Genomic DNA, 23113 nt, shown 5'->3' with positions numbered 1-23113 from the left:
GCCACCTCATGGACGGGAATCAATGGGGCGCCGGGCAGACATGTTCTGGGTGCGCGCGTCCGTGTGCTGAAGCCTGGCTGTCCCTGCGCCCCGGCTCCGCGCAGCGCCGCGGATGGAGCCGCGCGCGCCCGCCCGCCACGCAGCCGATTTGTGCAGCGTTTGCCCCGCGGAGCCCCCGGGTCTGTGCCCGTCGGGATTGGTGGTGCGTTTGGAATCTGGGGTTGTGTTCGAGACTTGCTACCTGCCCCCCCCACACACACACATCCTAGCCTTCAGTCCCTTCCTCACTTATTCCTCGCCCAAATCAGCGAGTTAATTTGAGATGTGTCATGAAAGGGTCCTGCTCCCCGGTTGGTGCTGTTTCGGGGCGCACCGGGTGTCTGGGGAGAACCGGCGGACAGACGGAGCAGGCTGTTCTGAAGGTTTCAGGTGTGCGTTTCAGCCGCCTCCCTAATCACGCCTCCAAACATCTTTTTAAAGGATGTGGTTGGTGCCCGTCTAAGGTGGCCAAGGTGCCAGATCACCGCCAGGGAGCTTGTAGGAGGGAGAGGGCGGGCGCTCTGCCGGGTATTTAGGTACTGGGCGTGGTCCTGAAATTGAATTACAGCTTAAATTCTTAGTTTATCCAGGAAAGGCCAAAGAACAGAGCAGTGCTGGATTTTAATTATGCAGGTGCTGTATAAACACATCTTAGGTTTAGGAACTGGAAGGAGACAGGAGAAAAGCAAAAGCTCCTCACCCCTACCCCAGCGGCCTCCATTCCCTTCTCCTAGAGGCAGGATTGGTAATGTGTGTATCTTTCTAGACAGGACATAGACCGACGGATGGATGAGAGACAGAAGTATAAAAGTGGGGTCATTTTATGATCATTTTTCTGAGACTTAATTTCCCCCCTCTTAATAACGTCTTAGGAACTTCAGCATGTGATTTTATCGTGTGCGTAACCGCCCTTTAGTTTTGCTCTTACCAGGCTTGCTTTTATTCTGCCACCTTTTCTTACTGTGGGACATAACTTTCTCCATAAACACGGACGTCTGCCCTTTTAGGGCTGTCCTGAACCATTTCAGCAACTTACCTCCTTTCTCTTAAAGCTCCCACAGGGAATGCTTTGAGGTGAACAGGCTGGACTCGAATTGATCCTTGCTGCTGGGAACTCAGTTCGGGTTTATTAGGCTAATGGGTGGGTGAAGGACGGGCTCATGACGGCTGACAGCGCTCAGGCTGCCCTCGGGACCAAGAGAACATGGTTTCCTCTATCCAGTCTGCTCCCGCGTATCCTTACCAGTCCCTTGCTTTAGCACTGGTCTTTTGCTGAGTAAGTGGTAATTGAATGAAATGATTTGGTGCAGATAAAGGTGCTTCTAATAATGTTTCTTCTCTTTTTGGGGTGCTTCCAGGAGCCCCCAGAGTAACACATACAGATGCTGACATTTAATAAAGGTCAGAGCTCTTCGTTTTTACCTCCCACCCGACTAGAACGAGCTGGTGCTCATCTCTATTGTTAATGGATTTGAGTTTGTTTTTCCAATAGGAGTCCTTTGTGAGCGATGGGAAAGAGGTCCGCAAAAGCCACTTTTCATGCCATCCCCATGGGGCCGTGGAAGCCCAAGCTTGCTGTGTGGTATATGTGTTATAGATCAGTAGTCCCCAAATAGCAACTCTTTTTCAAAGCCATTGCAGATGTCTCAAATCTCAGATTGCCTGGGAGCACTTCTGCTTTACAACTCAGAAGCCACTTTCTTGCTGGAACACTCTGAGCAGGCCACCAAGAGGTCACACACTAGTATTATCTTAGCCACTGATTAAAAGCTGTTCCTTTTTTATTTTGAGGTCTCTGTCAGTCCACACTGCTGCCTCCCAGCTCTCTGATGGCGCCAACCTCAGCCAACAGCAGAGGAAGGCAGGGTTTTTTTGGCAGGTACATAAGAGCTGCCATGGAAAGAAAGGAATTTCGTCATAGCTTTTAAAGTGGGAAGGGCACAGGGGAGCATGTCGTACAGGCATTCATCCTAGAGGTGAGAAAACGGGATTCAGAAAGGATAAGCGAATTGCTCAAGGACACACAGGGGATAATTGGAGCAAGTGTTCATTGTGTCCCAGCGAAGGTGCACCTGGGTCAGGGACTGCGCGTACCAGGCATGTGGACGTCCACTGGCTCCTCCACTAGGCAGCGAGCCTCTTGGAGGCAGCACTGTGTCCCCATCTTTAATGTCCAGTCTATCACTTAGTGTCTGCAGATCCTCAGACAGCTGGAACAGGTTGGCCTGTTCTCAAAGCTGGGACTAGAACCTGTGTCTTCTCGATTCTGGGACCTTCCCAGTCCTCTTCATTTCTCATCGCTTCAGAGAAGCCTCACTCCTTTCTCTTGGAGCTGACCCGGGTCACCCTTGAGCAGCCTCAGATGATGGCAGCATCCGTCCTGAGAGCATGGAAGGGCCTCTGAAGGACTGACCCAGATCCCTGGTGTGCTCCCCAGTTAGAGGTGCCTTCATTCACACGGCTTCAAGCCATCGTTTTCTCTCCTGGATAAGTTTCCATGTATCTGTCTGGTTTGGGGCTGACACTGACAGATCACACCTTGGCTAGTGGGGAGTGACATTTGCTGACATACTTTGATCCTGGTCATCTTTTGTGCTCCTAACCAGGCACCATTCACTCCCATTTGCAGGCACTTATTGATCCGGGAACCTTGATGAAATGGTTATTTCTCTGATGTGTTCAAGGGCGTCGTGTCCTTGCTGGATCCTGTAACAAAGAAGCAGGAGAGATTTTTGTGGGTTTATCAGTCAATATCTGTCTTCCCGAATACACTCTCAGCAGCCTAAGCTCCAGAGGCCCTCTAGGCTCATTTAAAAGCTATCATTGTCTAGCTTACGTGTGTTCCAGTGCAAGTTTTAGAAATAGACACAAAGGGATTCATTATCTCTTTGTTAGAGAAAACTAGAGTAAACAAATACTAGAGGTTAACTTATGTAAACACTCATCTAATTTAAATAGTAAGGATGCTTGTAGCTTATAAACCCTGTGAGGATAAGAGTTTAGCAGCGAGGGAGACACATCAAGGTAAATAGTTTTGAATTTGAGCCCATTGTTAGTTTGTTTTGTTTTGTTTTCTGGAAGCTTTCTGCCACTGTTGGATGGTCCAACTTGCTTTTAGGGTAGAGTGGGACCCAGTGAAACTCATTCCAGTCCACCTTCAAAGAAGGCGTGTTCACTGTCCACCTGATGTTCAGGTGCCTGGAAAAAAAACACACACACACACACACACACACACACACACACACGGCAGTCTTGGTTCTTGGCAGCTTCTGAGAACAGTGTACTGTGTCTCAAATGTGCCCTACAGACTGGCACCAAAGTAATCCTCTTAGGACATTGATGTCATCATATTTCCAGCTCAAAAACCTAAATGAGTGACAAGGGTAAAAGTTCAAGGCTTCCTGCTAATTGTTGAGGATTCTCCCCAAGTTCTTAAAGGACTTTCTCCCCAAGGGCCTATTGAAGCCAATCTCATTTTATTTTTAACGTTATTTTTAAACCTGCTGGTTATTGACCCCATGTGGAGTGGCAGGCCCTGTGTTGAAAGCTTTGCATACATTGTCTCTCATCTTTCACCCATAAAGATTGGTTGTAGTTCCCCCTTTTAAGAGGTGAGGAAGGGGGGCTCCTGATGCTGAGAAACTCTCGAGTCACTTAGCTGGCAAGTCGCAGAGCTGATGTCCTCACCAGGCCCGTCTGGCTCCCAGCCCTGCGTTCATTGTGCTTGCGCTTTCCTCCCATTTTTCCTGTTTGAATAATCATGGCGGGTGTTTTCCCTCTCTGACCTCAGTCATCCTGCCCCTCCTGCCCTCCTGAGAAATACATATTCTTCTTTTCTGTGCTTGTCAAAGACCAAACTCAAGTTCTGCTTCGGTATAATGCTCGTCCAAGGCCCATCCCTTCTGCACATTCTTCTAGAATTATTCTGTGCACCTAAGTAAACACCAGGGAAATGAAACAACCCTTCTGTCTCTCCTCAGGTATCTGTTGGCTTCACACATGGTCCTGTACAGTGATCTTTAGAGGAATGGAGTGTGGCTGCTTCTAATGGTACCCCCTCCCCCGGTTCCATTCCTCCCAAAACACCCCCCCACACAGACCTACCCCCTCAGGCCCGTGCACACTGCCGACCATCATCGAAACCAGTTTCTCTTCTATCCTCAGGGAAGTCTGAGAACAGTAGGTCCTTCTGTGCCATGTAGGAACTCCTCAGATGCCCCAGTCCCGTTTCAGGCCCCTCTTTTGTGTATCATTGCCACTCGCTCCTGGATTCGGTTTTCCAGCCCTGCTTCCCAGGTTGAGCTTAATGCCCCACCCCTACCTGCTCCTGGAATATTCTAGGTTCTTCATCTTTAACTGAACTTGCAAAACCCCAAGCTTTTGATGACAAGGACATTTCCTAAGTAAAGTCTAAAGGGAAACTATTGGTTAAAGGAGACACGTGATGCTGGAAGCTTCAGAATAAGTTGCCTTGATCAGTGGTGACTTGTGCCCACGACTCAAGTGTGAGCTTTGCACCTTTGGAGGGAGGGGGAGCTCCAGCTTTTGTCATCCCATTTCACGCAAGAGAAAAAAATCCCGGTGTAGATTGCTCTTACTGTTTAATAAATGAACATGCTACTCTCGTCTGAAGTAGGGTTCCACCCAGCTTATCTTCTCCGGGTGATGAGATTTCCAAGGCAAAGGGAAAGAACTTCACATTAAAAAAATAAAAATGTCATAACACATTCCCTGCCCTCTGCCGCTTACTCACTAATGTCTAAAAAATGTTTATCCAGAAAGAAAGCAAGACTTCATTTCCACGCTTAGAGGTAAGGCTGAATGTGTAGATAAATCTGAGGAAGGAACACTTGACTGAAATTCCCCCGAAACTCCTGAGAGCAGTTTTTGATGAGGAGTGAACTCACGAACATGGAGACAGTGGGTATCTAAGCTGCAGGTTGGCCAGCCCTGTTTATTGTCACCTACTCCCGGACTTTGGGAAGTGGCCTCGCCTCCTCCTCCTCCAGTTACCTGGTCTAGTGGCCAGGAAGGATGAGACAACCCTCTTTTAAAGAACAAAAAAATCGACTTTTCCAAATTCTTGCAGAAAAAATACCCCAAGGGAGACTCACAGTACCAAGGGGAAGTCTTGGCATCTGATTGACTTGGAGGAGGGGGCCCCTCTGTGCCATCGTTTTCCCAGCCCCTGGGGGGCACGAAGGAGGGTCCTGATATTGTTTGGCTCTCATCTGCCGAAGTCAAAGTGCTGAGTGTTTTCCTGAGGCAGCATCAGAGTGCCGAGGACTTTGCCCAAGGTTCAGTGGCGGGTGAGTGGTGCAGGATTTCTGCCCATTGTGGCTGAGCCTGACTGGGCACCCGCAGCAGAAACCAGCCCAGCTTCCTGTTTCACGGTGCGTTGGGCTGACGGTGACTCATGCATACCCGGAGGCATGTTTACCCCAAACTGGCAGGAGCTGTGTATTCAAGGGCAAATTTTGTGAACAGCAGGGAAGGTGAACATTTGTATCATGACCTCTTTTCTCTGAAGCATCGTATTTGTGTTCACACTGACATGATTAATGCTATTATGGCCCAGTGTGCCCCGGGGGACACCAGGGGTAAGTTGCTGTGTCCCACTGCAGTCAAACAGGCTGACTTGTTTGACCACTTGGACTTAACCACGAGGATGTTGGCTTTCTTAACACTTCCAGGGAAATTACTACCCATGGCAGTGGCTCTCAATCCTTAGTTGGCATCAGAACCCCCTGGAGGGCCTGTTAGAACATGGATTTCTGAGTCCTGCTCCCCGAGTTTCTGATTCAGTGGGTCTGGGGAGGGGCCTGAGGCTTCGCATTTCAAGCGATCCCAGGTGATGTGGATGCTCCTGGTCCGGGGACCACACTTGGACACCGTCTCCATAATCCAGGGTTTCTCTCTGTAAAACGATCAGCCCTCCAGGCGGATAAGGGAGCACATGTTTGTAAGCAGCCTCCCTTCCCTTTTGCTAACTTTATCTTGCTAGCAGGGAACAGATGACACAGAGAAGGCACAGGGCATCTTTCTGCTCTGACCCTCCTGCAGCCTAGAACGAGCCGTAGGTCATAATGAAACAGACCCGTGAGGCCCAAGCAGCGAGACACCGCTGTCGGTATATGACCCTGGGGTGCAGAGGGTGGGCTGGGTGGGCGTGGGAGGGAGCTATAGGGGCTGTTACCTGGAAATGAGTTGGGGCCCAGCTCGGCTTGGAGAAGCAGCACTCACTTGGAGTGAGGACACAGGTGTGCATCGCTCTTAATTCTTGAAGAGTTGGGTGAGCATTTTTATTGGGGTTCAGAGCCCTTTGGAATCCTTTGAGCAAAGACAGTCGGTATCTTGGCTCACATAACTGTGTCTTCAGTCTTTGGGGAGCTAAAATATATTATTAAAACCTGAAGTGTTTTCCCTGCTACCACTAGATCTGGTCCATATTCCAGCTGTCTGCATCCTTTCTGTTCCTGTTCATTATCGGAAACACTGTAAAAGGAGAAGTTTCAGAAAATTAAGAAGCCAGAGAGAATGGTCGAAAAAGACAGCAATGTTATTGCACACGAGGGTCTGCTGAGAAATGGACAAAAGGCCTGTGTGCCCTCAGAAACATGGCAGGAGCAGTGGGTTCCTGGGTCCACAGAGAGTCCCATAAGTGACAAGTGGGCTAGATGAGTGTCTACAGAACTGCTGTCTCTGTGCCACTCGTGGGACCCCTGTCTGGGCAGGCACTGAGGACAGGGTTTTCAGGCCAACAGTGGTAACAGCATCTACGGGGCTGGAGTCCGGTTAGGCCATCGCTGCTCACCTGGAAAGCACGACTAGTATGTGGAAAGGCCCCAGCCTGAAACAGTGGACCACAGCAATGGGCTTCTTGATTACGTCACAGATGTACTGAGGTCTACTCTCTGCAAGACATTTTGGGGGTAACCTGATAGACTGAAAGCGTCTACTTCAGTAGGTCGATGAATCAGCCAGTGTTGGAGGAATGCTGATTGAGAATACAAACAGAGGCGACATAAGACAATAAAGGGAATATAAACAATATTCTGTGAGTGTTCAAAGGAAGAGTTAGTGTTTCAATGAATTTAAAAAAAACCCACAGGCTTTATAGAACAGGGAGCATTCAGATCAGCTTTGAGGGGCTCATGAACCTCTTATGGTTGGGGACGGTGTTTGATTCAACTGTGTCCATAACACACTGCTCCATAGTATGTGCTCAACAAATGTTGAATGAACCAATAAGTGAATTTTTGCTGTGTGTGGGTGAGGGAGATAATTATCCTTTTTAAATGTTTATTCAGAACTTAATAAGAGATAAGCGATCTCTTATATAGAAGCAAATAAAATATAGTGCTGGACTTGAAAGTACTCACATTCTAGCAAAGATACATAAATAAGTAATTATGGCACAATGTGAAATGTATTCAACAGAGAACTGTTAAAGTAATTTGGGACCACAGTGCAGGGAGTGCTTAATTCTGCTGCAGGGTCATGGCAGGCTAGGCTTTGAAGGATGAATAGGAGTGCAACAAGTGGATGAAAAGAAAATTAGGGAAAGGTGGTCAAATAGGCAAAACAGAAGCAGTGAAGTACAACCGCCCCCTGAGGAAATGCAGCCAGCTGGGTTTGGCAGGAGCTGCCATTGGTCACTTAGTACAGCAGTGGACATAAGGAGAGGTAAGCAGAGGGTCAGGATGAGTTGAGGATGGTTAGAACTGGAGGCTGGACATACAGAACTAGGCAGGTGACCTAAGTGAGTGGAAATTGTGGCCATCTGGACAGCATGGCCCTCTCTAAAGGGAAGGCCACTGTGTTACTCCATCTTGGTCTCACAGAGGGACGTAGGCCAACTAGCCTGACCTTCCAATGTTTAAGAGCTACTAGAAATAGGAATTATTATGTCAGTCTCCAGATGTTTAAATGTTGGCAAATGATTCAACTTCCTCTTTGAAAAAAATCTTGGTGTAGGCTAAACAAAACATGTCTGTGGGCAGGACTCAGCCAAAAGGCCTCCAGATTGTGGTCTGGGGTTTAACACAGCGCTCACCAAACCTGCCCACAGTAAGAAATATGTCTTCACACCACACGACTCAGGCCTGGCGCATGTGCATATACGTGGCTAAAGTGAAAGTCATGGGAAACAGCACTTACCTTTACTCTCTGCTATTTTCTACTCGCTTCTATTTTTAAAATATGCTGGTCATGATTCATTGATCTGTGTTTCAGTGGGCCAAGACCTGATGTTGGAAAACCATTGGTTTGGAAAATCTCCACTAAAGTTTTACTGGGTAAAAAAGAGGAGGGTACTTTGCTAGGCATCCATGCTCCCATCCTGGGTACTCTTATAATAGTGCTTAATAGGTGTGTTTGGTTAAGCTGGGTTTCCTCACCTGCAGCTGGAAAAGTTTCAACAAAATAATTTCCAACTATTTTATTGATGATTTTATCCTAAACAGAAGTTGTCCAGAATTTGGCGCCTGTCATCTTTTTGGGTGCTGGATACAGTTAACACCTGACCTAGCTGCTAAATTCAGAGGAAAATGCTGCTTGGGCGAAGTTCAGCAGAAAGTCCCACAGGGACCCCCAGTCAGGCCTCCTGGGTGCTAAGTGTGATATTTCTGGAACTGCTTTTTCATGTAGAAGAACTTTTTCCTGTGACTCTGCACCTCCACTTTTGGATGCCGCGCTCACCTGGCCCCTTGCGTTTGCACCACAGCCAGGAAGAGAAGTTCAGGCTTGGACAGCCTGTCACCTACCACCTCCCACATTCAGTGCGTCAGCTCTTTGCCTTCATCTGTTGGGCATCACGTGCTTATAGCATTCATCTTTGACAAGTCAGAGCATTTGCAGAAATAATACAGTGTAGGGGCTGTGGAGGGAGGCCACCCGTCCCTGGGAATGTCAGAGATGAGTTGTCATAGCGAGCCTCTGGTGCAGCAGGAAAGCCAGGGCCATTCTTTGGGTTCAGGGCATGTCTGCCATCGCCTCTCTCCTGAGAGGAAGCACCCCTGCAACATGCAGCAGGACCCAGACGAGCCTGGATTTTTTAAAAATTTATTATTATTGTTGAAAGCATTACAGATGTCCCCTTTTTAAAGCCTGGACTTTTGAAACAAGAGCCCCAGAGTGACTTCTGGCCATTGGAAGGAGCTGCCCTGATGGACGGACCCCTAGGGAAGGGCCATGCCAACCATGAAAACCGCGGGAGCACAGTGAGGGAGCACTGATGCGCTGGTTTTGCATAATAAGTGGAAAGTAGCCAGCTAATAAACATGATTCCGGCAACAGAGCCGAAGAGAGCTGCAGCTTGCTGGGACAGAGAGCAACCGATGCAGTGCTTTGGGGGTGGGGGACCGGTATGGTGCAAGATAACCAGGGCCGTGTTTGCAGACAAGATGGGGAGTCCCCTTTGACAGGGCCTGTGTTGCCTCCCTCCGGGGCACCTGGTGTCGGGGAGCAGCGCCCCGTGGAGAGCTGGGCAGCCCACAGCCTGCACATCCTTACCCAGAGGCGGTGAGCTGGCAGCAAGCTGGGCCTGGTATCAGATGAATCACGTCTCTGCCACCTCCCAGAGGACAGAGCCAAGCTCTTCATTGGTGTGAGATTCAGTTCTTTTCTTCAGTGAAAACGGCCCTGAGAACACCCACTTTTCTCTCCAGGTGGGGAGGTTTGACAAGTTATCTGATAAGTTTGAGCACTGAAAAGAATTATTGGTAGATATCCAGTAATATCATGGATTGTCCCTCAGAAACCAGGCAAGTGAGAGAAAAGGAAGTGATCCAACTCTAGGAGGGGAAAAAAACATTGTACAAGAAAGGGACTGTATCCTCAGGACGGACTGCAGAGTCTAGAACAAAAATTACACTCTCAAAGTGTCAACACAGACTGCAGTTAGCTGAACATTGCGTGTAGCCGTAGAGGGCCGAGTTGTATGCATAGTGTTAAGAAACGTATTGGGAAGACTGGAAAAAGCACCAAATGTTGAACACATCTGCCTATGGGGGAATTATGTCCTTGAAAGATCATTCTGGATGCTGTGTGGCAAAGGGATTGAACAAATAAATCAAAAGCCCACACCATTTAAAGACACAGACTCCTTGCTGTCTTCCCAGCTGTCCCCGAGCCCCTCCTAACACCCTACCTGGTGAGGGACCCCTGACTTAGAGGCGGACCCTCTTCCCAAGGTTTCTGGCAAATCTGTGGTGTTGGCGTAACTCTAGGCTCGGGTTGTGAGAACTCCCACGTGAGATGTGAACTGAAGTTGACATTTTTTAATTTTTTAATTTTTATTTTTTTGCCTTTCTATGGGCTCTTTCCCAAGAGAGCAGGAGAGATGAGATGATTATGGGGAGATTTGTCAGGATGGAGAAGTGTTGGTGAAAAACAAAGATATACCTCAGTGGGGAGGATTTCATGTTAGTAAGGAATTAGGAGTAGAAGGGAGTGGTGGGATCACCCCCAAGCTGAACCTGTCTCAGGACCCTAACAGACCATGACCCTCTCTCTTAGCTTGCATCCCCATAAATGGCTCCATGGGACCTCGGTCCCTCCCACCCTGGAATCAGGACAGAGATGACTCCTGCGCAGTCCATGGGGATGTGGGGTTCTGCCGGCAGGGTGCAGACCACAGCCACTGCCCAATAGTTTTGACTTGATCCATTGCTAAATGGAAGTGCTGTGCAGGGACAATTCGAGATCCCTGGGTGTCCTTACAAAGCTCTATCAAATTTCAGAGGGGATTTTTGGTATCCTTCAGAAATTCCTGCTCCTACGGGTTAGTGATAGTCTGCTGACATTCAGCTGACATGGGCATCTGTGTGCCAGGCCGGGGCTGGCAGGGCTCCCACGAAGAGATGAGCTCATGTCGTCTCCCCTTCCACCCTGCGCGGCAGGACCTGTATTCTCGGCCTCTTCTCCGTCTCGGGGAGGTGGAGGCACACGGCAGGGGAGGCAGGACCAGGAGCCTGGGCTCCTAACTCCTAACCCAAGATCCTTTCTAGTTACTGTCCCGGAGGAGAGGTGGGACTTTAGACCAACGAGTGTACCCCAAAGTCCAGTTAGTAAGTGCTGTTAGAGGAAGGCTGCGGGAGGTCAAAGAAGGGTGCTCCCCCTTCCTGCTCAGACTGAGTCACCCCCCTAAAGGTGTGGCGGGGAGTCAGGCTTTTAGGAGGAAGAAGCACCAGCTGGTTTGAATCCCTTTCTAAGATTAACCTGTTCATAGCAGAGGCAGGTGTGACACGCCAGGGCAGGTGCGTCATGTGTCTTACAAGGAGGAAGTTTCTGTCCGAATTAATATCATCCCAGCACCTCTCTGCCTTGGCAGACGCAGATGAGCTGGATTTGAGCCTGGCTGTTTCTATAACCAGGAGCAGCTGACCGATCGCTGACAGCAGGAATGGCAAGGACCTATTGCGTTGTCTCAGAAAAGGCAAAGTGAGCCTCCGGACGTCACACAGGTGGACAGACGCAAGTGGCAGGGAGGCTGTGACCGAGCCCCCCGACTGGCCGCCCGCCGCGAGGGTTGGCACCAAGGCAGAGGCGTGCTTTGTGCCAAGTAATGATTCTGATGAACAAACCAACGCGGTTGAGGAACTTAGGTTGTGGGAGCCAATTACAGAGAAGAAGCATGTTGGACAACTAATGACAGGGTAACCGTGTGCAGCTTCGAGTAACTACCACTTGCCACAGCAGGAAGTGGACTTTTTAGGTAAACTGCGAATTAAGCACTCTCTGCATTTATTTAAGCTCCCGAGTTTCTTGTTTCTTAGGCCCCAAACTGTTGCTGTTCCTGCATAAAGAAGGCAGTAGGAGGTGGAGAGAAACAGTAGGAGTGGGGAGAGCGGATCTCTGGGATGTGTTTACAACTAAATGGGAACCAGTGGGGTAGAAGCGTAGGAAATATTCTAGGTAACGAAGCAGTCTCTCTGAAATGAAGGCTCCCAGGAGAGTAAGACTCCAGGCTTTGAGCAGAAACCAACCTTACCAGCGGAATATCATTCTGTGATTGCAAATCCAGACCAATGCTAACCAGACACAGTTTCCCAGCCCGGGCGTCTTGCTCAGGGCGAGCCGGGCCCTCTTGGTGGCGAGTTGCGTTTCCTTGCTGTCTTGCCCTTCCCGTAAAGCGCTGCAGCCTGGAATGAATTCTTTTAGGATGTGAAGTGTTATTTCCCATCTGCTTGTTTACTGGCAAGTGTTGCCCGTGGAATTACAATGCAGCTGAGTGTTCCTGCTTCTGAGCTGGGTGTTGAGAAGGGAGTTAGTACATTGCACTAGCTTGGTTTCCTTCTGTGCCGGATGAGACTTTCCTGGAGAAATCCCCTCTGTAGAGCTTCAGAGCATGGGCTCTGGAGTCAGGTTATTTCTTAACTTGTCATCTTGAATATTCAACTCAGTCTCGGGGCCCTCATCTGCCACACAGATGAGGATCATCTGTGATGACCCTCCTGAGGATCATCTGTGATCGTGGCTATAAATTAGTTATCGCAGTGCCTGGGACATAATAGGTGTTCAACAGATCGTACCTGTTATAATAATATAATGATGTTATAAATGGAGTTATTTATTGAGATATCATAAGTTTAGCTTCATGCGGGAGATGCCCCAATAGTGATATTGGGTGGTAACCGTATTTTCCCTGATCCACAGATTGAACTGAGAAATACAGAGATGACAATGCAGTTTATTTGATATGTGAAATCAGAAGTACCCCAGAAATTTGGAAGGATTTCCTATTGAGCTTGCAGTTTTGTGGGGCCAGGACTGATGCATTGTGAAAATAAAGCAAAATAAACACAAAATGAGAAAATCAAGTGCTGAGTGATAGTCCAGGCATTTAATGCTGAAGGACTTGGGGGAAAATGAAATATTGGATCAATATTAGCCATAATGAAAGCTTCAGAGGAGAGCCAGGACCCGGGCTGGGCCCTGTGAGTCAAGTTTGACTTGGATAAGTTTGGAGAGGAGAAACCATGCTAAGTGAGCATGGACGGGAGTGAAGGCCTAGGAAAGGTGAGGATCATACACCAGGAAGTGGCCAGAAGGCCCAGCCACAGGGGCATTTGTACAGGACACAAATAAATAGTAGAGTGCTTGAGTGTGCTTTCGTTGGGGTTGGACCGCCTGAGTTTAAAACCACTTAGCACAGTGATAAATACTCAGCAAAAGTAGTTCTTTCTTAGCTATCTTAGTAGCTAGTGTGGGCTGTGTTACTGCAATTCTCTAGGGCTGGGCAAAGAACTTCAGACCTGATGGGTTGGGACTGAGAGAGCTATGAAAAATTTATTCTTATTTTTATTTTAATAAACTTTATTTTTTAGAATAGTTGTAGATTTATAGGATATATTTGAGAAGATAGTACAGTTTCCATGTACCCAACAACGAGTTGCCCATATTAATAACAACCTACGTTAACGTAATACTTTTTTACAATTAATGAACCAATATTGATGCATTACCAACTGACGTCCACACTTTACTCATATTTCCTTAGTTTTTTATCTGACATCCATTTCCTGTCTGGGATCCCATCCAGGACACCACATTACATTCAGTCGTCACGTCACCCTAGGCTCCTTGTCACTGTGACAGGAGGGCTTTTCTCTTTGTTCTGAAGATCTTCACAATTTTAAAGAGCACTGCCCTGGTTTTTGTAGAATGTTCCCTACTTTGGGAATTTTTTCATGATTAGACTAGGATTATGGATTTTTTTTTTTCTTTGGAAGAAAGATAACAGAGGCAAAGAGCCAGTTTTCATTACATCATGTCGAAGGTACACACTGTCAACATGACTATCACTGTTGAAGTTGACTTTGATCACCTGGCCGAGGTTGTGTTTGTCTGATGTGTCCAGTGTAGTTACCTTCCCCCACTTTCCATACCGTCCTGTTTGGAAAAAAGTCAGCGAGCACAGCCCACACTTAAGGGGGGGGGGAGTGGACTGCACTTTGCAGGTTGCATTGGAGGAGAGCAGGGAGCAGGAAACTCTCAGCAACCTGAGAAAAGGGGTTGAGGGCTGGATTCACGTGGTGAGAGAAGGGATGTGCGAGGAGACAGTTCAGTGGGAAACAAAGAGGTTGGGATCAAGAATGACTGCAAGTTTCCAGGCGTCATTCATTAGGGGATTGTTCGGGTGTGAGGAGCAGTGCATTAGTTTACTGCCAACTCTGTATATCTTGGCTGTGTCACCTGGGGTGAATCACTTCGTTCCCCTGAGTCTCAGTTTGCCCGCTTACAAAATGGGACTGGCGGTTCCTGCTCTACCTGCCTCACAGAGCTCTTGTGAGAGTAAAATGAGATGATGCAGATGTAAGGGCTTTGGGAGCCACGGAGCGCTGCTCGGGTGTGGTTTCAAAGGCCGACTGAGGGAGCGATGATGCTAGTGGGAGAGAAGGGCACTTGGGAGGGGGAATTTGATAGCTGGGAGATTCTGAATATTTCAGATAACCTGGGGCAAGCTGTAACTCATACGGAGCACCGTCGGAGGTTGATGACAGTCACCTGCTAAGGAGACTTCTGTTTCAAATAGGCTTTCTCAGATGATCTGATTCTGGTGGCCTGGCTCCGTGGTCCGCCCCTGCAATGGAGGTAGCTTGGGCAAGATGGGGCTGTTTCTGGATTAGAAGGAAAGTCTCTGCCTAATCTCTGTGGCCTTCCTCTTACAACCTGTAGTGGCCTCTGCTTGGGGGCACTGAAGGTTACTGCAATTTCCTTAAGGGTCTCAGTCCCCGAGTCTCATAGGCATTTCAAAAGTAATGCTTCTAAAATGGAACTTTGGTTCCTATCCTGCAGGGTTGGGAGTTTCAGGGATGTAACTGCTTTGCTTGCCTGTGAGAGACAGTGTGAAACTTCTCGGCCTTGCAACAGGCTGTTTTACCTGAGTAGCCAGAATCCCTCCAAATTGGATATTGCACAGTGGAGGAATTGTTTCACCCTTTCAGGCAAATAGGCTCTTGGCCCTTCATATGTATCTCCTTACTCAGAAAGTACGCAGCCGTGCCTTTGAGTTTTCATTGCACTGCTCTTATTTTAGCAACGAACTGATGAGCCATGGAAGGTTTTAACCGTTTCTGCCCAAGTTCCAGGGTAAATCATGGACTACTGGGTACAGCAGAAAGAGTCAGGAAGCCTGAGTGCTACGTGGACCTCTGCCAATAACTTGCTGGTAACTTTGGGGAAGAAATGTAAGCTCTTTGCTCCCCATTTTCCCCATCAGTAGACTAACTAGGGACCACCCAGGCTCTAAAGGATGGAGTAAAAATGAGCAACAGAAGCCAGCTGGCAAATAAGAGGAGTGTGGAATTAATGTCATTGCTATATTGCAACTGACTCAGCAAATTTCAAAAATGTAGAGTTGAGCCAAGGAACATACTTTTGGTTGGTATTAACCAAACTGCCAAAGGCCGTTAAGTAAAACGAACCTCTTTATTAATCTTTAAAAAGGGGAAAGATTCTTTTGTCTACACTGATTCGAGTTGGGAGGCAGTAAGCACCAAGTCTCTTTGGGTCTTCGGACCCTGTCATTCTCTGTCTAACAAGAACAGCCCGCTTCTTCCCAGGCAGGTTGTTCTGATAGGTGTCTGCCCGGGCTGATGGATCATGGAAAGGCAAGTGAACACGATAGAGTCTCTGCTCATCTCGAGTGAAAACAGAGGTCATCTCTGCGCATGGAGGACTTTGCAGTGTCATATATATTTCCAAAGGGAAATGCTTGCAAAATGCAGATGCTGATCCCAATCCTGACCTTTGCCGCTGGTGCCTGCAATCACACTGGCACCTCCGTTCAGACAAAGGGAAGAGCCAAGAAGTGAAATGATATTTTCCTTCCCTCACTATTACTCAGCATGGCTGGCTTGCTTAGCTAGAAAAAATTCAAGTGTCAAGACACGGCAGTGCCGTCTCTTATCCAGAAATGCATTCTCCCTCGTGATCAGAAGATCCCCTGTGTTCAGTGCTGTCTCTGAAGAGGATGGTCCTGTGGATTGCTCTTGTCTGTAATGTGCTTGGCTGTATTGTCTGAATTCTAAAGGGAACTAGTTCTTAAACTGTAGTATGAGAGAGAATCACCTGAGTATTGCACTGGAACAGTGGATCCCGACTCAGTTTGGTGGGGCTGAGGAATCTGCATTGTACTAATGTTACTGTGTGGTAGGCAAGGGGTTCTGATTGGGGGAGATAGGCAGAGCCACGTTGAGGATCACCAGGTGGGCACCATGCCCAGCTAGCGTCACTTATCGCACATACTGTGTCTGCTCCCTCTGTAAGCCAAGTCCTAGCTGCTGCTTGTAGACCTGCACTTGAGCTTAAGCTCAGCTAAATTAAGTACTACCTGACTTCTAACAAGCCTCACCTGACTTCTAACAATTTTCTGATGTAGACAAATAGCATGGGAGGAGCATGAGCCTGGGAGCCAGAAAGGCCTGGGTGTAGATCGTTGAGCTTCCACGTACCGTAACTTGGGCAGGCTGTTCAATTTCTCTGAGGCTCTGTTTTCTCATCTGTCAAATGGGAACAATATTACCCACCTCATGAGCAGAGAGAGAGGGTGGGGGCAGGGAAAAGGGGAGAGACAGGGTATAATAAAATGACTTGTGTGTAAGCACCTAGCGTTTAGTAGATGCTCAGTAAATGTTAGTTTCCTCCGTTCTTATAGGAGGCAGGAATTAAAAGAGCAACTCCCATGTTTTCCACTAGCACTCGAAGTGTATGTTGTTAACAGAAACTGTTTTCAATGGCCCATGAATAGATTTTGACCGTGTTGCCCATCACTTTAAAAATCAGTGGTCGTTGGGAGATCCTGAAAGGATGCGTCTCCCTGATTCCTTTCGCTCACACTGGCTCTGTTGTAAACACAGGGCCCCAAGCGAGATCCCAGCAGGGAGATAAGGAAAGGCAGGGGCATCGCAACGTTGGTGCCTTTGCCAGGCGCTCCCGGGGTCCAGCACACAGAACTCGGATCAGGTGTGGAACCCGAGGCAACACCTGCTCCTCCTCTCCGTCTCACAAGAAGAACCTTGTTTCTCAGACATGAGCTGATAATGGATTATTTGGACTGTCCCGTTCAGACTCTTTCCAGACGAAAGGAGACCGTTACCGCGGCCCGAGGGAAACAGCGCGCTATTGTGCTCCTGGGGACAGCGAGCTCCTGGCCGTAGGTGCTTTGCTAAATCGAGTTTCAGAAATATCTGCCCACATCTCCCCCTGTCCAACCCGGTTTTACTGCTTGAGGGGGGGAAAATCATCTTTGTTCTTTGTGTTGGTTGATTAATTTTAGGTTCATTGTTCTTAGCCCCTGTCACGCTCACACAGCTTCTTATGTAATACGTCTTATATCACACGGTTCCTCCCGCCGAGGACCCGGCTCGGAAAAGGAACTTAACAGCAAAAAGCGCCGCTGCCTTCTCTGGCTGGAGAAACTGCCGGCTGAACGAAGACCCTTGGCTAGTTTGGGGCCACAGTGTCCTCTGGCTGACATCTCGCTTGGCCCTTTGGACAGGGGAGGCTGTGAGTCCTGTTCCAGGGCCGGGCAGTGGGCATATTCTCAGCCAGCCACACTCTGGAAACTGGGAGAATAGTCTCTGTAGCCCCATCACGTGATTTTAGAGCCTGAAAGGTCTCTGAAATCACCTGGTCCAACCCCCTTTTCTTGCAGGAGAGGAAACTGAGGTTCAGAGAGGACCACGTGGTTGCCGATTTTTTATTTTTATTTTTAAATGACTGCCTGCAGTGTGTGTATCAGGAACTGTGCGTATAATAGGAGGCTCATAATAGGCCTCCAGAAGGATGAATAAGTTGCCAAAGGAACATGAGGAATGACTGGTAGAGTGGACGAGAAACCAGCCAGTACATACTCACACAGAAATGTTTACTGGATCCTTCGGAGCGTGAGCCTTCTGCTGTGTTCTGAGGAGTTGGGGGAAGGATGGAAAAGCACAAATGGGTAGAAAGAATATGTGTTTAAGAAATGGTCCCCATCAAGGAGTTTACAGCACAGTGGATTTAAAGACATACATACTACAAAACATTGAACCAAACAAGATCACGCATTGAATGACCCCGCTATGTAGTCCTGGAGAAGTTGGGGAGGAAGAAAGAACTGCTGGTTTCCAGTGGAACAAGCCCAGTGTTTTCCCTGCAAGACTGTTGACGCCACGGCTTTCTCATTTAATGTGTGGATCCCGTGATCATGGCATGGGGGGAGGGGTTCAGCTCACACTTATGAATTAACGTGGTCCACTGGATACCAGAATTAGGGGGCTATTTATGCATGCCCGTAATGACCCCTTTTGTAGGAATTCAGTCTGCCTGCTCACATAGATCGTTTCTTTTTTTTCCAGTGGCCCACCCTCAGGACCCTCACCACCCCTCTGAGAAGCCCGCCATTCACTGCCATAAATGCGGGGAACCATGCAAGGGCGAAGTGCTTCGGGTCCAGACCAAACACTTCCACATCAAGTGTTTCACCTGCAAAGGTAGGTGCCTCCGGCTTCCTGGCCTAGTGGCATGTCCTGGTCCGTGCAACCTCGGGCCTGCCTCGTCCCCTAACTCCACCCCATGTCACCCGATGATGAGTGAGCATGCTCAGAAGCCCAGCAATTACTCAGCTTCCCGAGTTTGGGATTGGGTTAGACTCAACAGGGAAACTGGGTCCCCCAAGACCAGGGATATATACAGGCCTTTGGGTGTTCACTGAAATTTCTGATCGTGGGAGGGGGAATAACTGTAGAGGAGCAGTGAAAATTCAGTTTTGTATTTTGTACTTTTTATTTCTTTTCCGATGGAATGAGGGACTCCTGCGACAAAGTAACTTTGTCCCAACAGCTATTATTTATAGGAGGGCTGGAAAACTTGTAAGGTTGGGGTGCTGAGTCACTGGCCCCTGTGGAGCATATGGGGTGGGGTGTGTGTGTGTATTGAGAAGTGAGAATTAAGCAAAAACACTTGGAAGACCTCCAAGCAGAACAGTACGTCCCATCCAGGAAGCTACCAACTTGAGGTCGATTTCCATTAACAAGCCTCTCCTTTGGGGCTTATAACTGTCGGCATCTTGGTATCAAATATGCTGACCTGTTATTCTGGAGCCAGGACTGGGCTGAGTGGGGAAGAGGGAGGGTGGTTGCTTTGTGCTTATTTGAGAAATAGGTCACTTGAGCTGAAGGCATGTTTGGTGGCTTACGTTGGGGTTGAGGGATGTAGAGAGAGAGAGAAGAGGGACAAGACTATGAACCTGCTCTGTAGCTTTACTCTGTGCCCTGCACGTGGCACCCACACTCATCCCTGGAAACCATGTTTCGTTTTAAGCCTCTTAGGGTACACTTTGCACTTTCTGTTCCTTCTGTCTGACAAGAGTTTTATCTGGATATGTGCCGGATGCTCTCCCTCTCTTCCTTCGGGTCTCTTCTCAAATGTCATCACAGAGGTCATCCTTGACACCATCTGATATGTACAGATGTGTAGGTGTGCATCTGTGTGTGTGTTGTGTTTGCGTGTGCGCATATATATTTATATACCATTCAAGTTATGTGTGGTTTGTTTATATATTGCCTCTCTCCCTGCACTAGAATGCAGGCATCAATGGGGCAAGAGGTTTTGTAACAGTCCTTAGAAAAAAGCTGAGCTTACAGTAGGCACTCAGTAATATTTGTTGAATGAACGAATGAATGAATGAATGAAATGTTTGTTATTGAGTGATGTACAGATTATAGATTATTATTTCCAAAATATTAAGTCTAGGTCACTAAGACTTGATTTCAATCAATGTCTTTTTTAAAATTTAAAAAATTTTTTAAATTTATTTTTTATTTACAGTTGACATACAGTATTTTATTAGTTTCAGGTGTACAACATAGGGATTAGACATTTATATACTTTCTGAAGTGATCACCCCAATGTCTATTTAAGTATGAGAAGAAATTGGTTTTTCTGTTTCCCAAATGAAGCATGCCTCACACAGTAAAAAAATTCTGTCTTCAGTCTTTTTCCCCCCTTTTTTTACTAAATTTATTGGGGGTGACACTGGTTAATAAGATCATAGAGGTTTCGAGTGTACATTTCTATGATACATGATCTGTATATTGCATTGTGTGCCCACCACCCAAAGTCAAATCCTCTTCTGTCACATGTATTTCACCCCCTTAACCCTTTACTACCTCCCACCCCCCTTCCTTCTGGGAAAACCATCCCATCTATAACAGCACTTTCCATTTTTGCCACCTTAAGGTTTGTAAGATGTTTGCCAGGTCAGGATCAGTCCACATAGAATATATGCGTTTATAAAATGCAAGGATTTTTATGGAGTAAAATGGATGAAAAGTGGGAGGTTGACTACAGATTAAGGGTTTTCTGTATTTAGATATTTTTGAAAAGTAAAATTATATTATCTGATTTATTTGCTGTAAGAGCTAACTCATTATGTTTATATCTCATTTCCAAAATAGAACTTTAGAAAGTGGTCAAAATGATGAATTTGATATTCTTGTCATTGCAATAGAATCCCTGTGATTTGACCTAAATTTATAGGTCTGAAGAGTGACGTTATCACGTTGTTCGTATCCAAAAGGATCACCGCGCTTGCCATTCTGGGGAGAAAGGCCATTTATTCTATCATAAATATTTCCTAACCACAGATGGGGCACAGCTTCTTTCAAGAGATTGTTCTCATTTGTAATCACCTCTATGGTTATGTCTGGAAGCTTATCTAACCTTCATCTCTCGGTACATGTAAAATAAACTTTTTCCCATTTTGCGCTCCTTAGATAGAAAAGAGCTGATGATCGATGTCCTTAAAGTAGCCCACCGTATACTTGAAGCCTTTCATTACCCTGACCTCTTTCTTTTCGATCTAATCCCAGTTTCATCTACTTTGTTTTAAGTGCTCTCTCCCAGCCCTTTAATTATTCCTGTTGCTACCCTGTGGTCCATTCTAGTTTCTTTTCATGCACCTTAAATCATGCAGCACGTAAGTAGTGGCAGTCTTACTCCCTGTAATCAGGACCGTCTTGGCTTTGCTAAGGTAGAGCATCGTCTGGCCCTGCGCGTAGCCTTTGTGAACCGAAATGGTCTCCGAATTGTTGAGTCACAGTGTCAGTGGCTAAGGAAGTCCAGTCTTAAAAGACTCAAGAAGTTGGGGGGGGGGATTACTACCTTGGCACCACTATCTTGATGCCAATTAGGTACTCTCTGGAGCAAAGAGAGGATTACTGGTTCAGAGTCATGCCGAAATGCCCTTGGCCCCGCCACACTGTCCAGACACCAGCCTGGTTGAAAGCAATATGGAATCGGAGGAAAGGGACAGTAATTTGCCATCTCTCCAAGTGTTGTGGAAGACACAAAATAGCATAAGAAGTTGTCCCTGCCTTTGATAAACTTGCGTTGAAACAGTGAAAATCACAAGGGCAGTAAGAGGTACAAGACAACAGATATTAAATATGAGTTGAATGTCAGTACTTGTTCTGAGCCTTGAGGAGTCAGAGCTGGGGAAACTGGAGGCTTGAAGCTGTCGGTTTCGCCAGGAGGTCAAACTTGAGTGAAGCCAGGGAGGCTGGGTGGGGCTGGCATCGGCAGGAGGTGAGAGGAGGTGTCCGTCCGGCAGGGGGTGGCAGGGTCAGGTTGTCCGTGGTGTTCAGGAAGAGTGACATGAACATATGCGGGGCTTTATGTGCAAGGTCAAAGCGTGTGGCAGAGCGGAGCCGGAGAACCCCCTAATAAAAGTGGTCCCTTACTTGGGGGTGTGCAGGGGTGGGTGGGCAGGAGAGAAACTAGAGGTAAAGAACCCGTTAGGAGGGTTACTAGACCCCATGCTAACGGCTTTCTGTGGTTTCTGATGAAAAGAGCAATGCACCTGTGCCTTCATCTGTTTTCTCTAGGTTCAGCTTATAGACACACATGTCTCCTTGGAGCCTGGAAGTTCACAAAAGGCAGAGGTGCATGCCCCAGGTCTTTCTGGGGCCCAAAAGGGGGAAAGGGATTAGAGAGAACATAGATCTGAATAAAATTCACCTATGGCCCTGGCCAGTTTGGCTCAGTGGTTGGAGTGTTGGCCTGGAGACCGGAAGGGTCTCCGGTTCAATCCCCAGTCAAGAGCACGTGCCTCGGTTGGAGGTTTCAGCCCGGCCCTGGTCTGGCATGAGCGAGAGGCAACCAATCAATGTCTCTCTCTCACATTGATGTTTCCACATCGATGTTTTTCTCTCTCTCCCTCTCTTCCCCTCTTCCCTCCCTCCCATTCTCTCTGAAAATCAATGGAAAAAAATATCCTCAGGTGACGATTAAAAAAAAAAATTACTTATGGGCCCAAAATTCAAACGTGTGGCCTAGTTTGAGATAAGTTTACGTGGGGTGAACAAGGTCCTACGAAGCATGGCCCGGCGCTCAGTGCTCCCTGCGCACTCGCGCCTGGCACTTCTGATGGCTGAAGTCATCTGTGCTGGCGTGGAAGGCTTGAATACCTGCGTCTGTGTTGCGGGCAAATCTTAGAAGGCAAAAAAAAGGTTACATTGAGAGATATTATTCTAGGTGATATCTTTGTTATTTTAGCTGGTTATAATTAATGCTGTTTGCACATGAAGTTTTAGTAGTGTTAAAAACAAACTTAGTAAACAGTCAAAGGTTTTATTAATAAAAGAGGTGCCAAAATGATTCCCCTCCAGCCAGTTCTCTCTACTTATTTTGTAAATTCAAACTCTGAATTAAATACAGCCCTTGCTTTGAGCGCCCATTTTTGCCATCTGGTTGGACTTCTAGGTATCTTCTTTCCCAGAAATGAGCACTGGTTTTTATGGGCATTTAGAAGTTAATGTGAAAAGCTATTTCAATATGTTTTTTGAGGGTTAGTTACTGTTTGCTTCCAGGATGATACATTAGCAAATAGTTATTTCTGGTGGGAAGCTGCCCCCTCACGTTATTGTTTACGAGTCTCTGTTCAGCTATTTTGGGCTCCGGGCGACAGTGAGCAGTTCTTCTAAGCTTCAGTGCCTGATGCTTCCAAACATACGGCTCTGGGTTTCAGAGCAAAGACTGATTCGATGAAACCCAACGCTGCAGTGGAACTTTTTGGTGGTTTGGGAAG

At 47.4% G+C, this 23113-nt stretch overlaps 1 protein-coding gene across 1 annotated transcript in view; it reads left to right on the top strand.

Annotated features, from left to right (window-relative positions):
* Positions 1–23113, top strand: part of ABLIM1 (actin binding LIM protein 1) — a 208949-nt gene that overhangs the window by 88865 nt on the left and 96971 nt on the right. Inside the window, exon 2 of the mRNA XM_087823971.1 lies at positions 18384–18518. Within this exon, the coding sequence (XP_087680097.1) occupies positions 18384–18518 (135 nt within the window). The remainder of the gene's footprint in view (positions 1–18383; positions 18519–23113) is intronic.

The sequence above is a fragment of the Miniopterus natalensis genome, chromosome 14 (assembly GCF_054644295.1).
Source record: "Miniopterus natalensis isolate mMinNat1 chromosome 14, mMinNat1.hap1, whole genome shotgun sequence".
Classification (NCBI taxonomy): domain Eukaryota; kingdom Metazoa; phylum Chordata; class Mammalia; order Chiroptera; family Miniopteridae; genus Miniopterus; species Miniopterus natalensis.
This window is presented reverse-complemented; position numbering and strand designations above follow the sequence as displayed.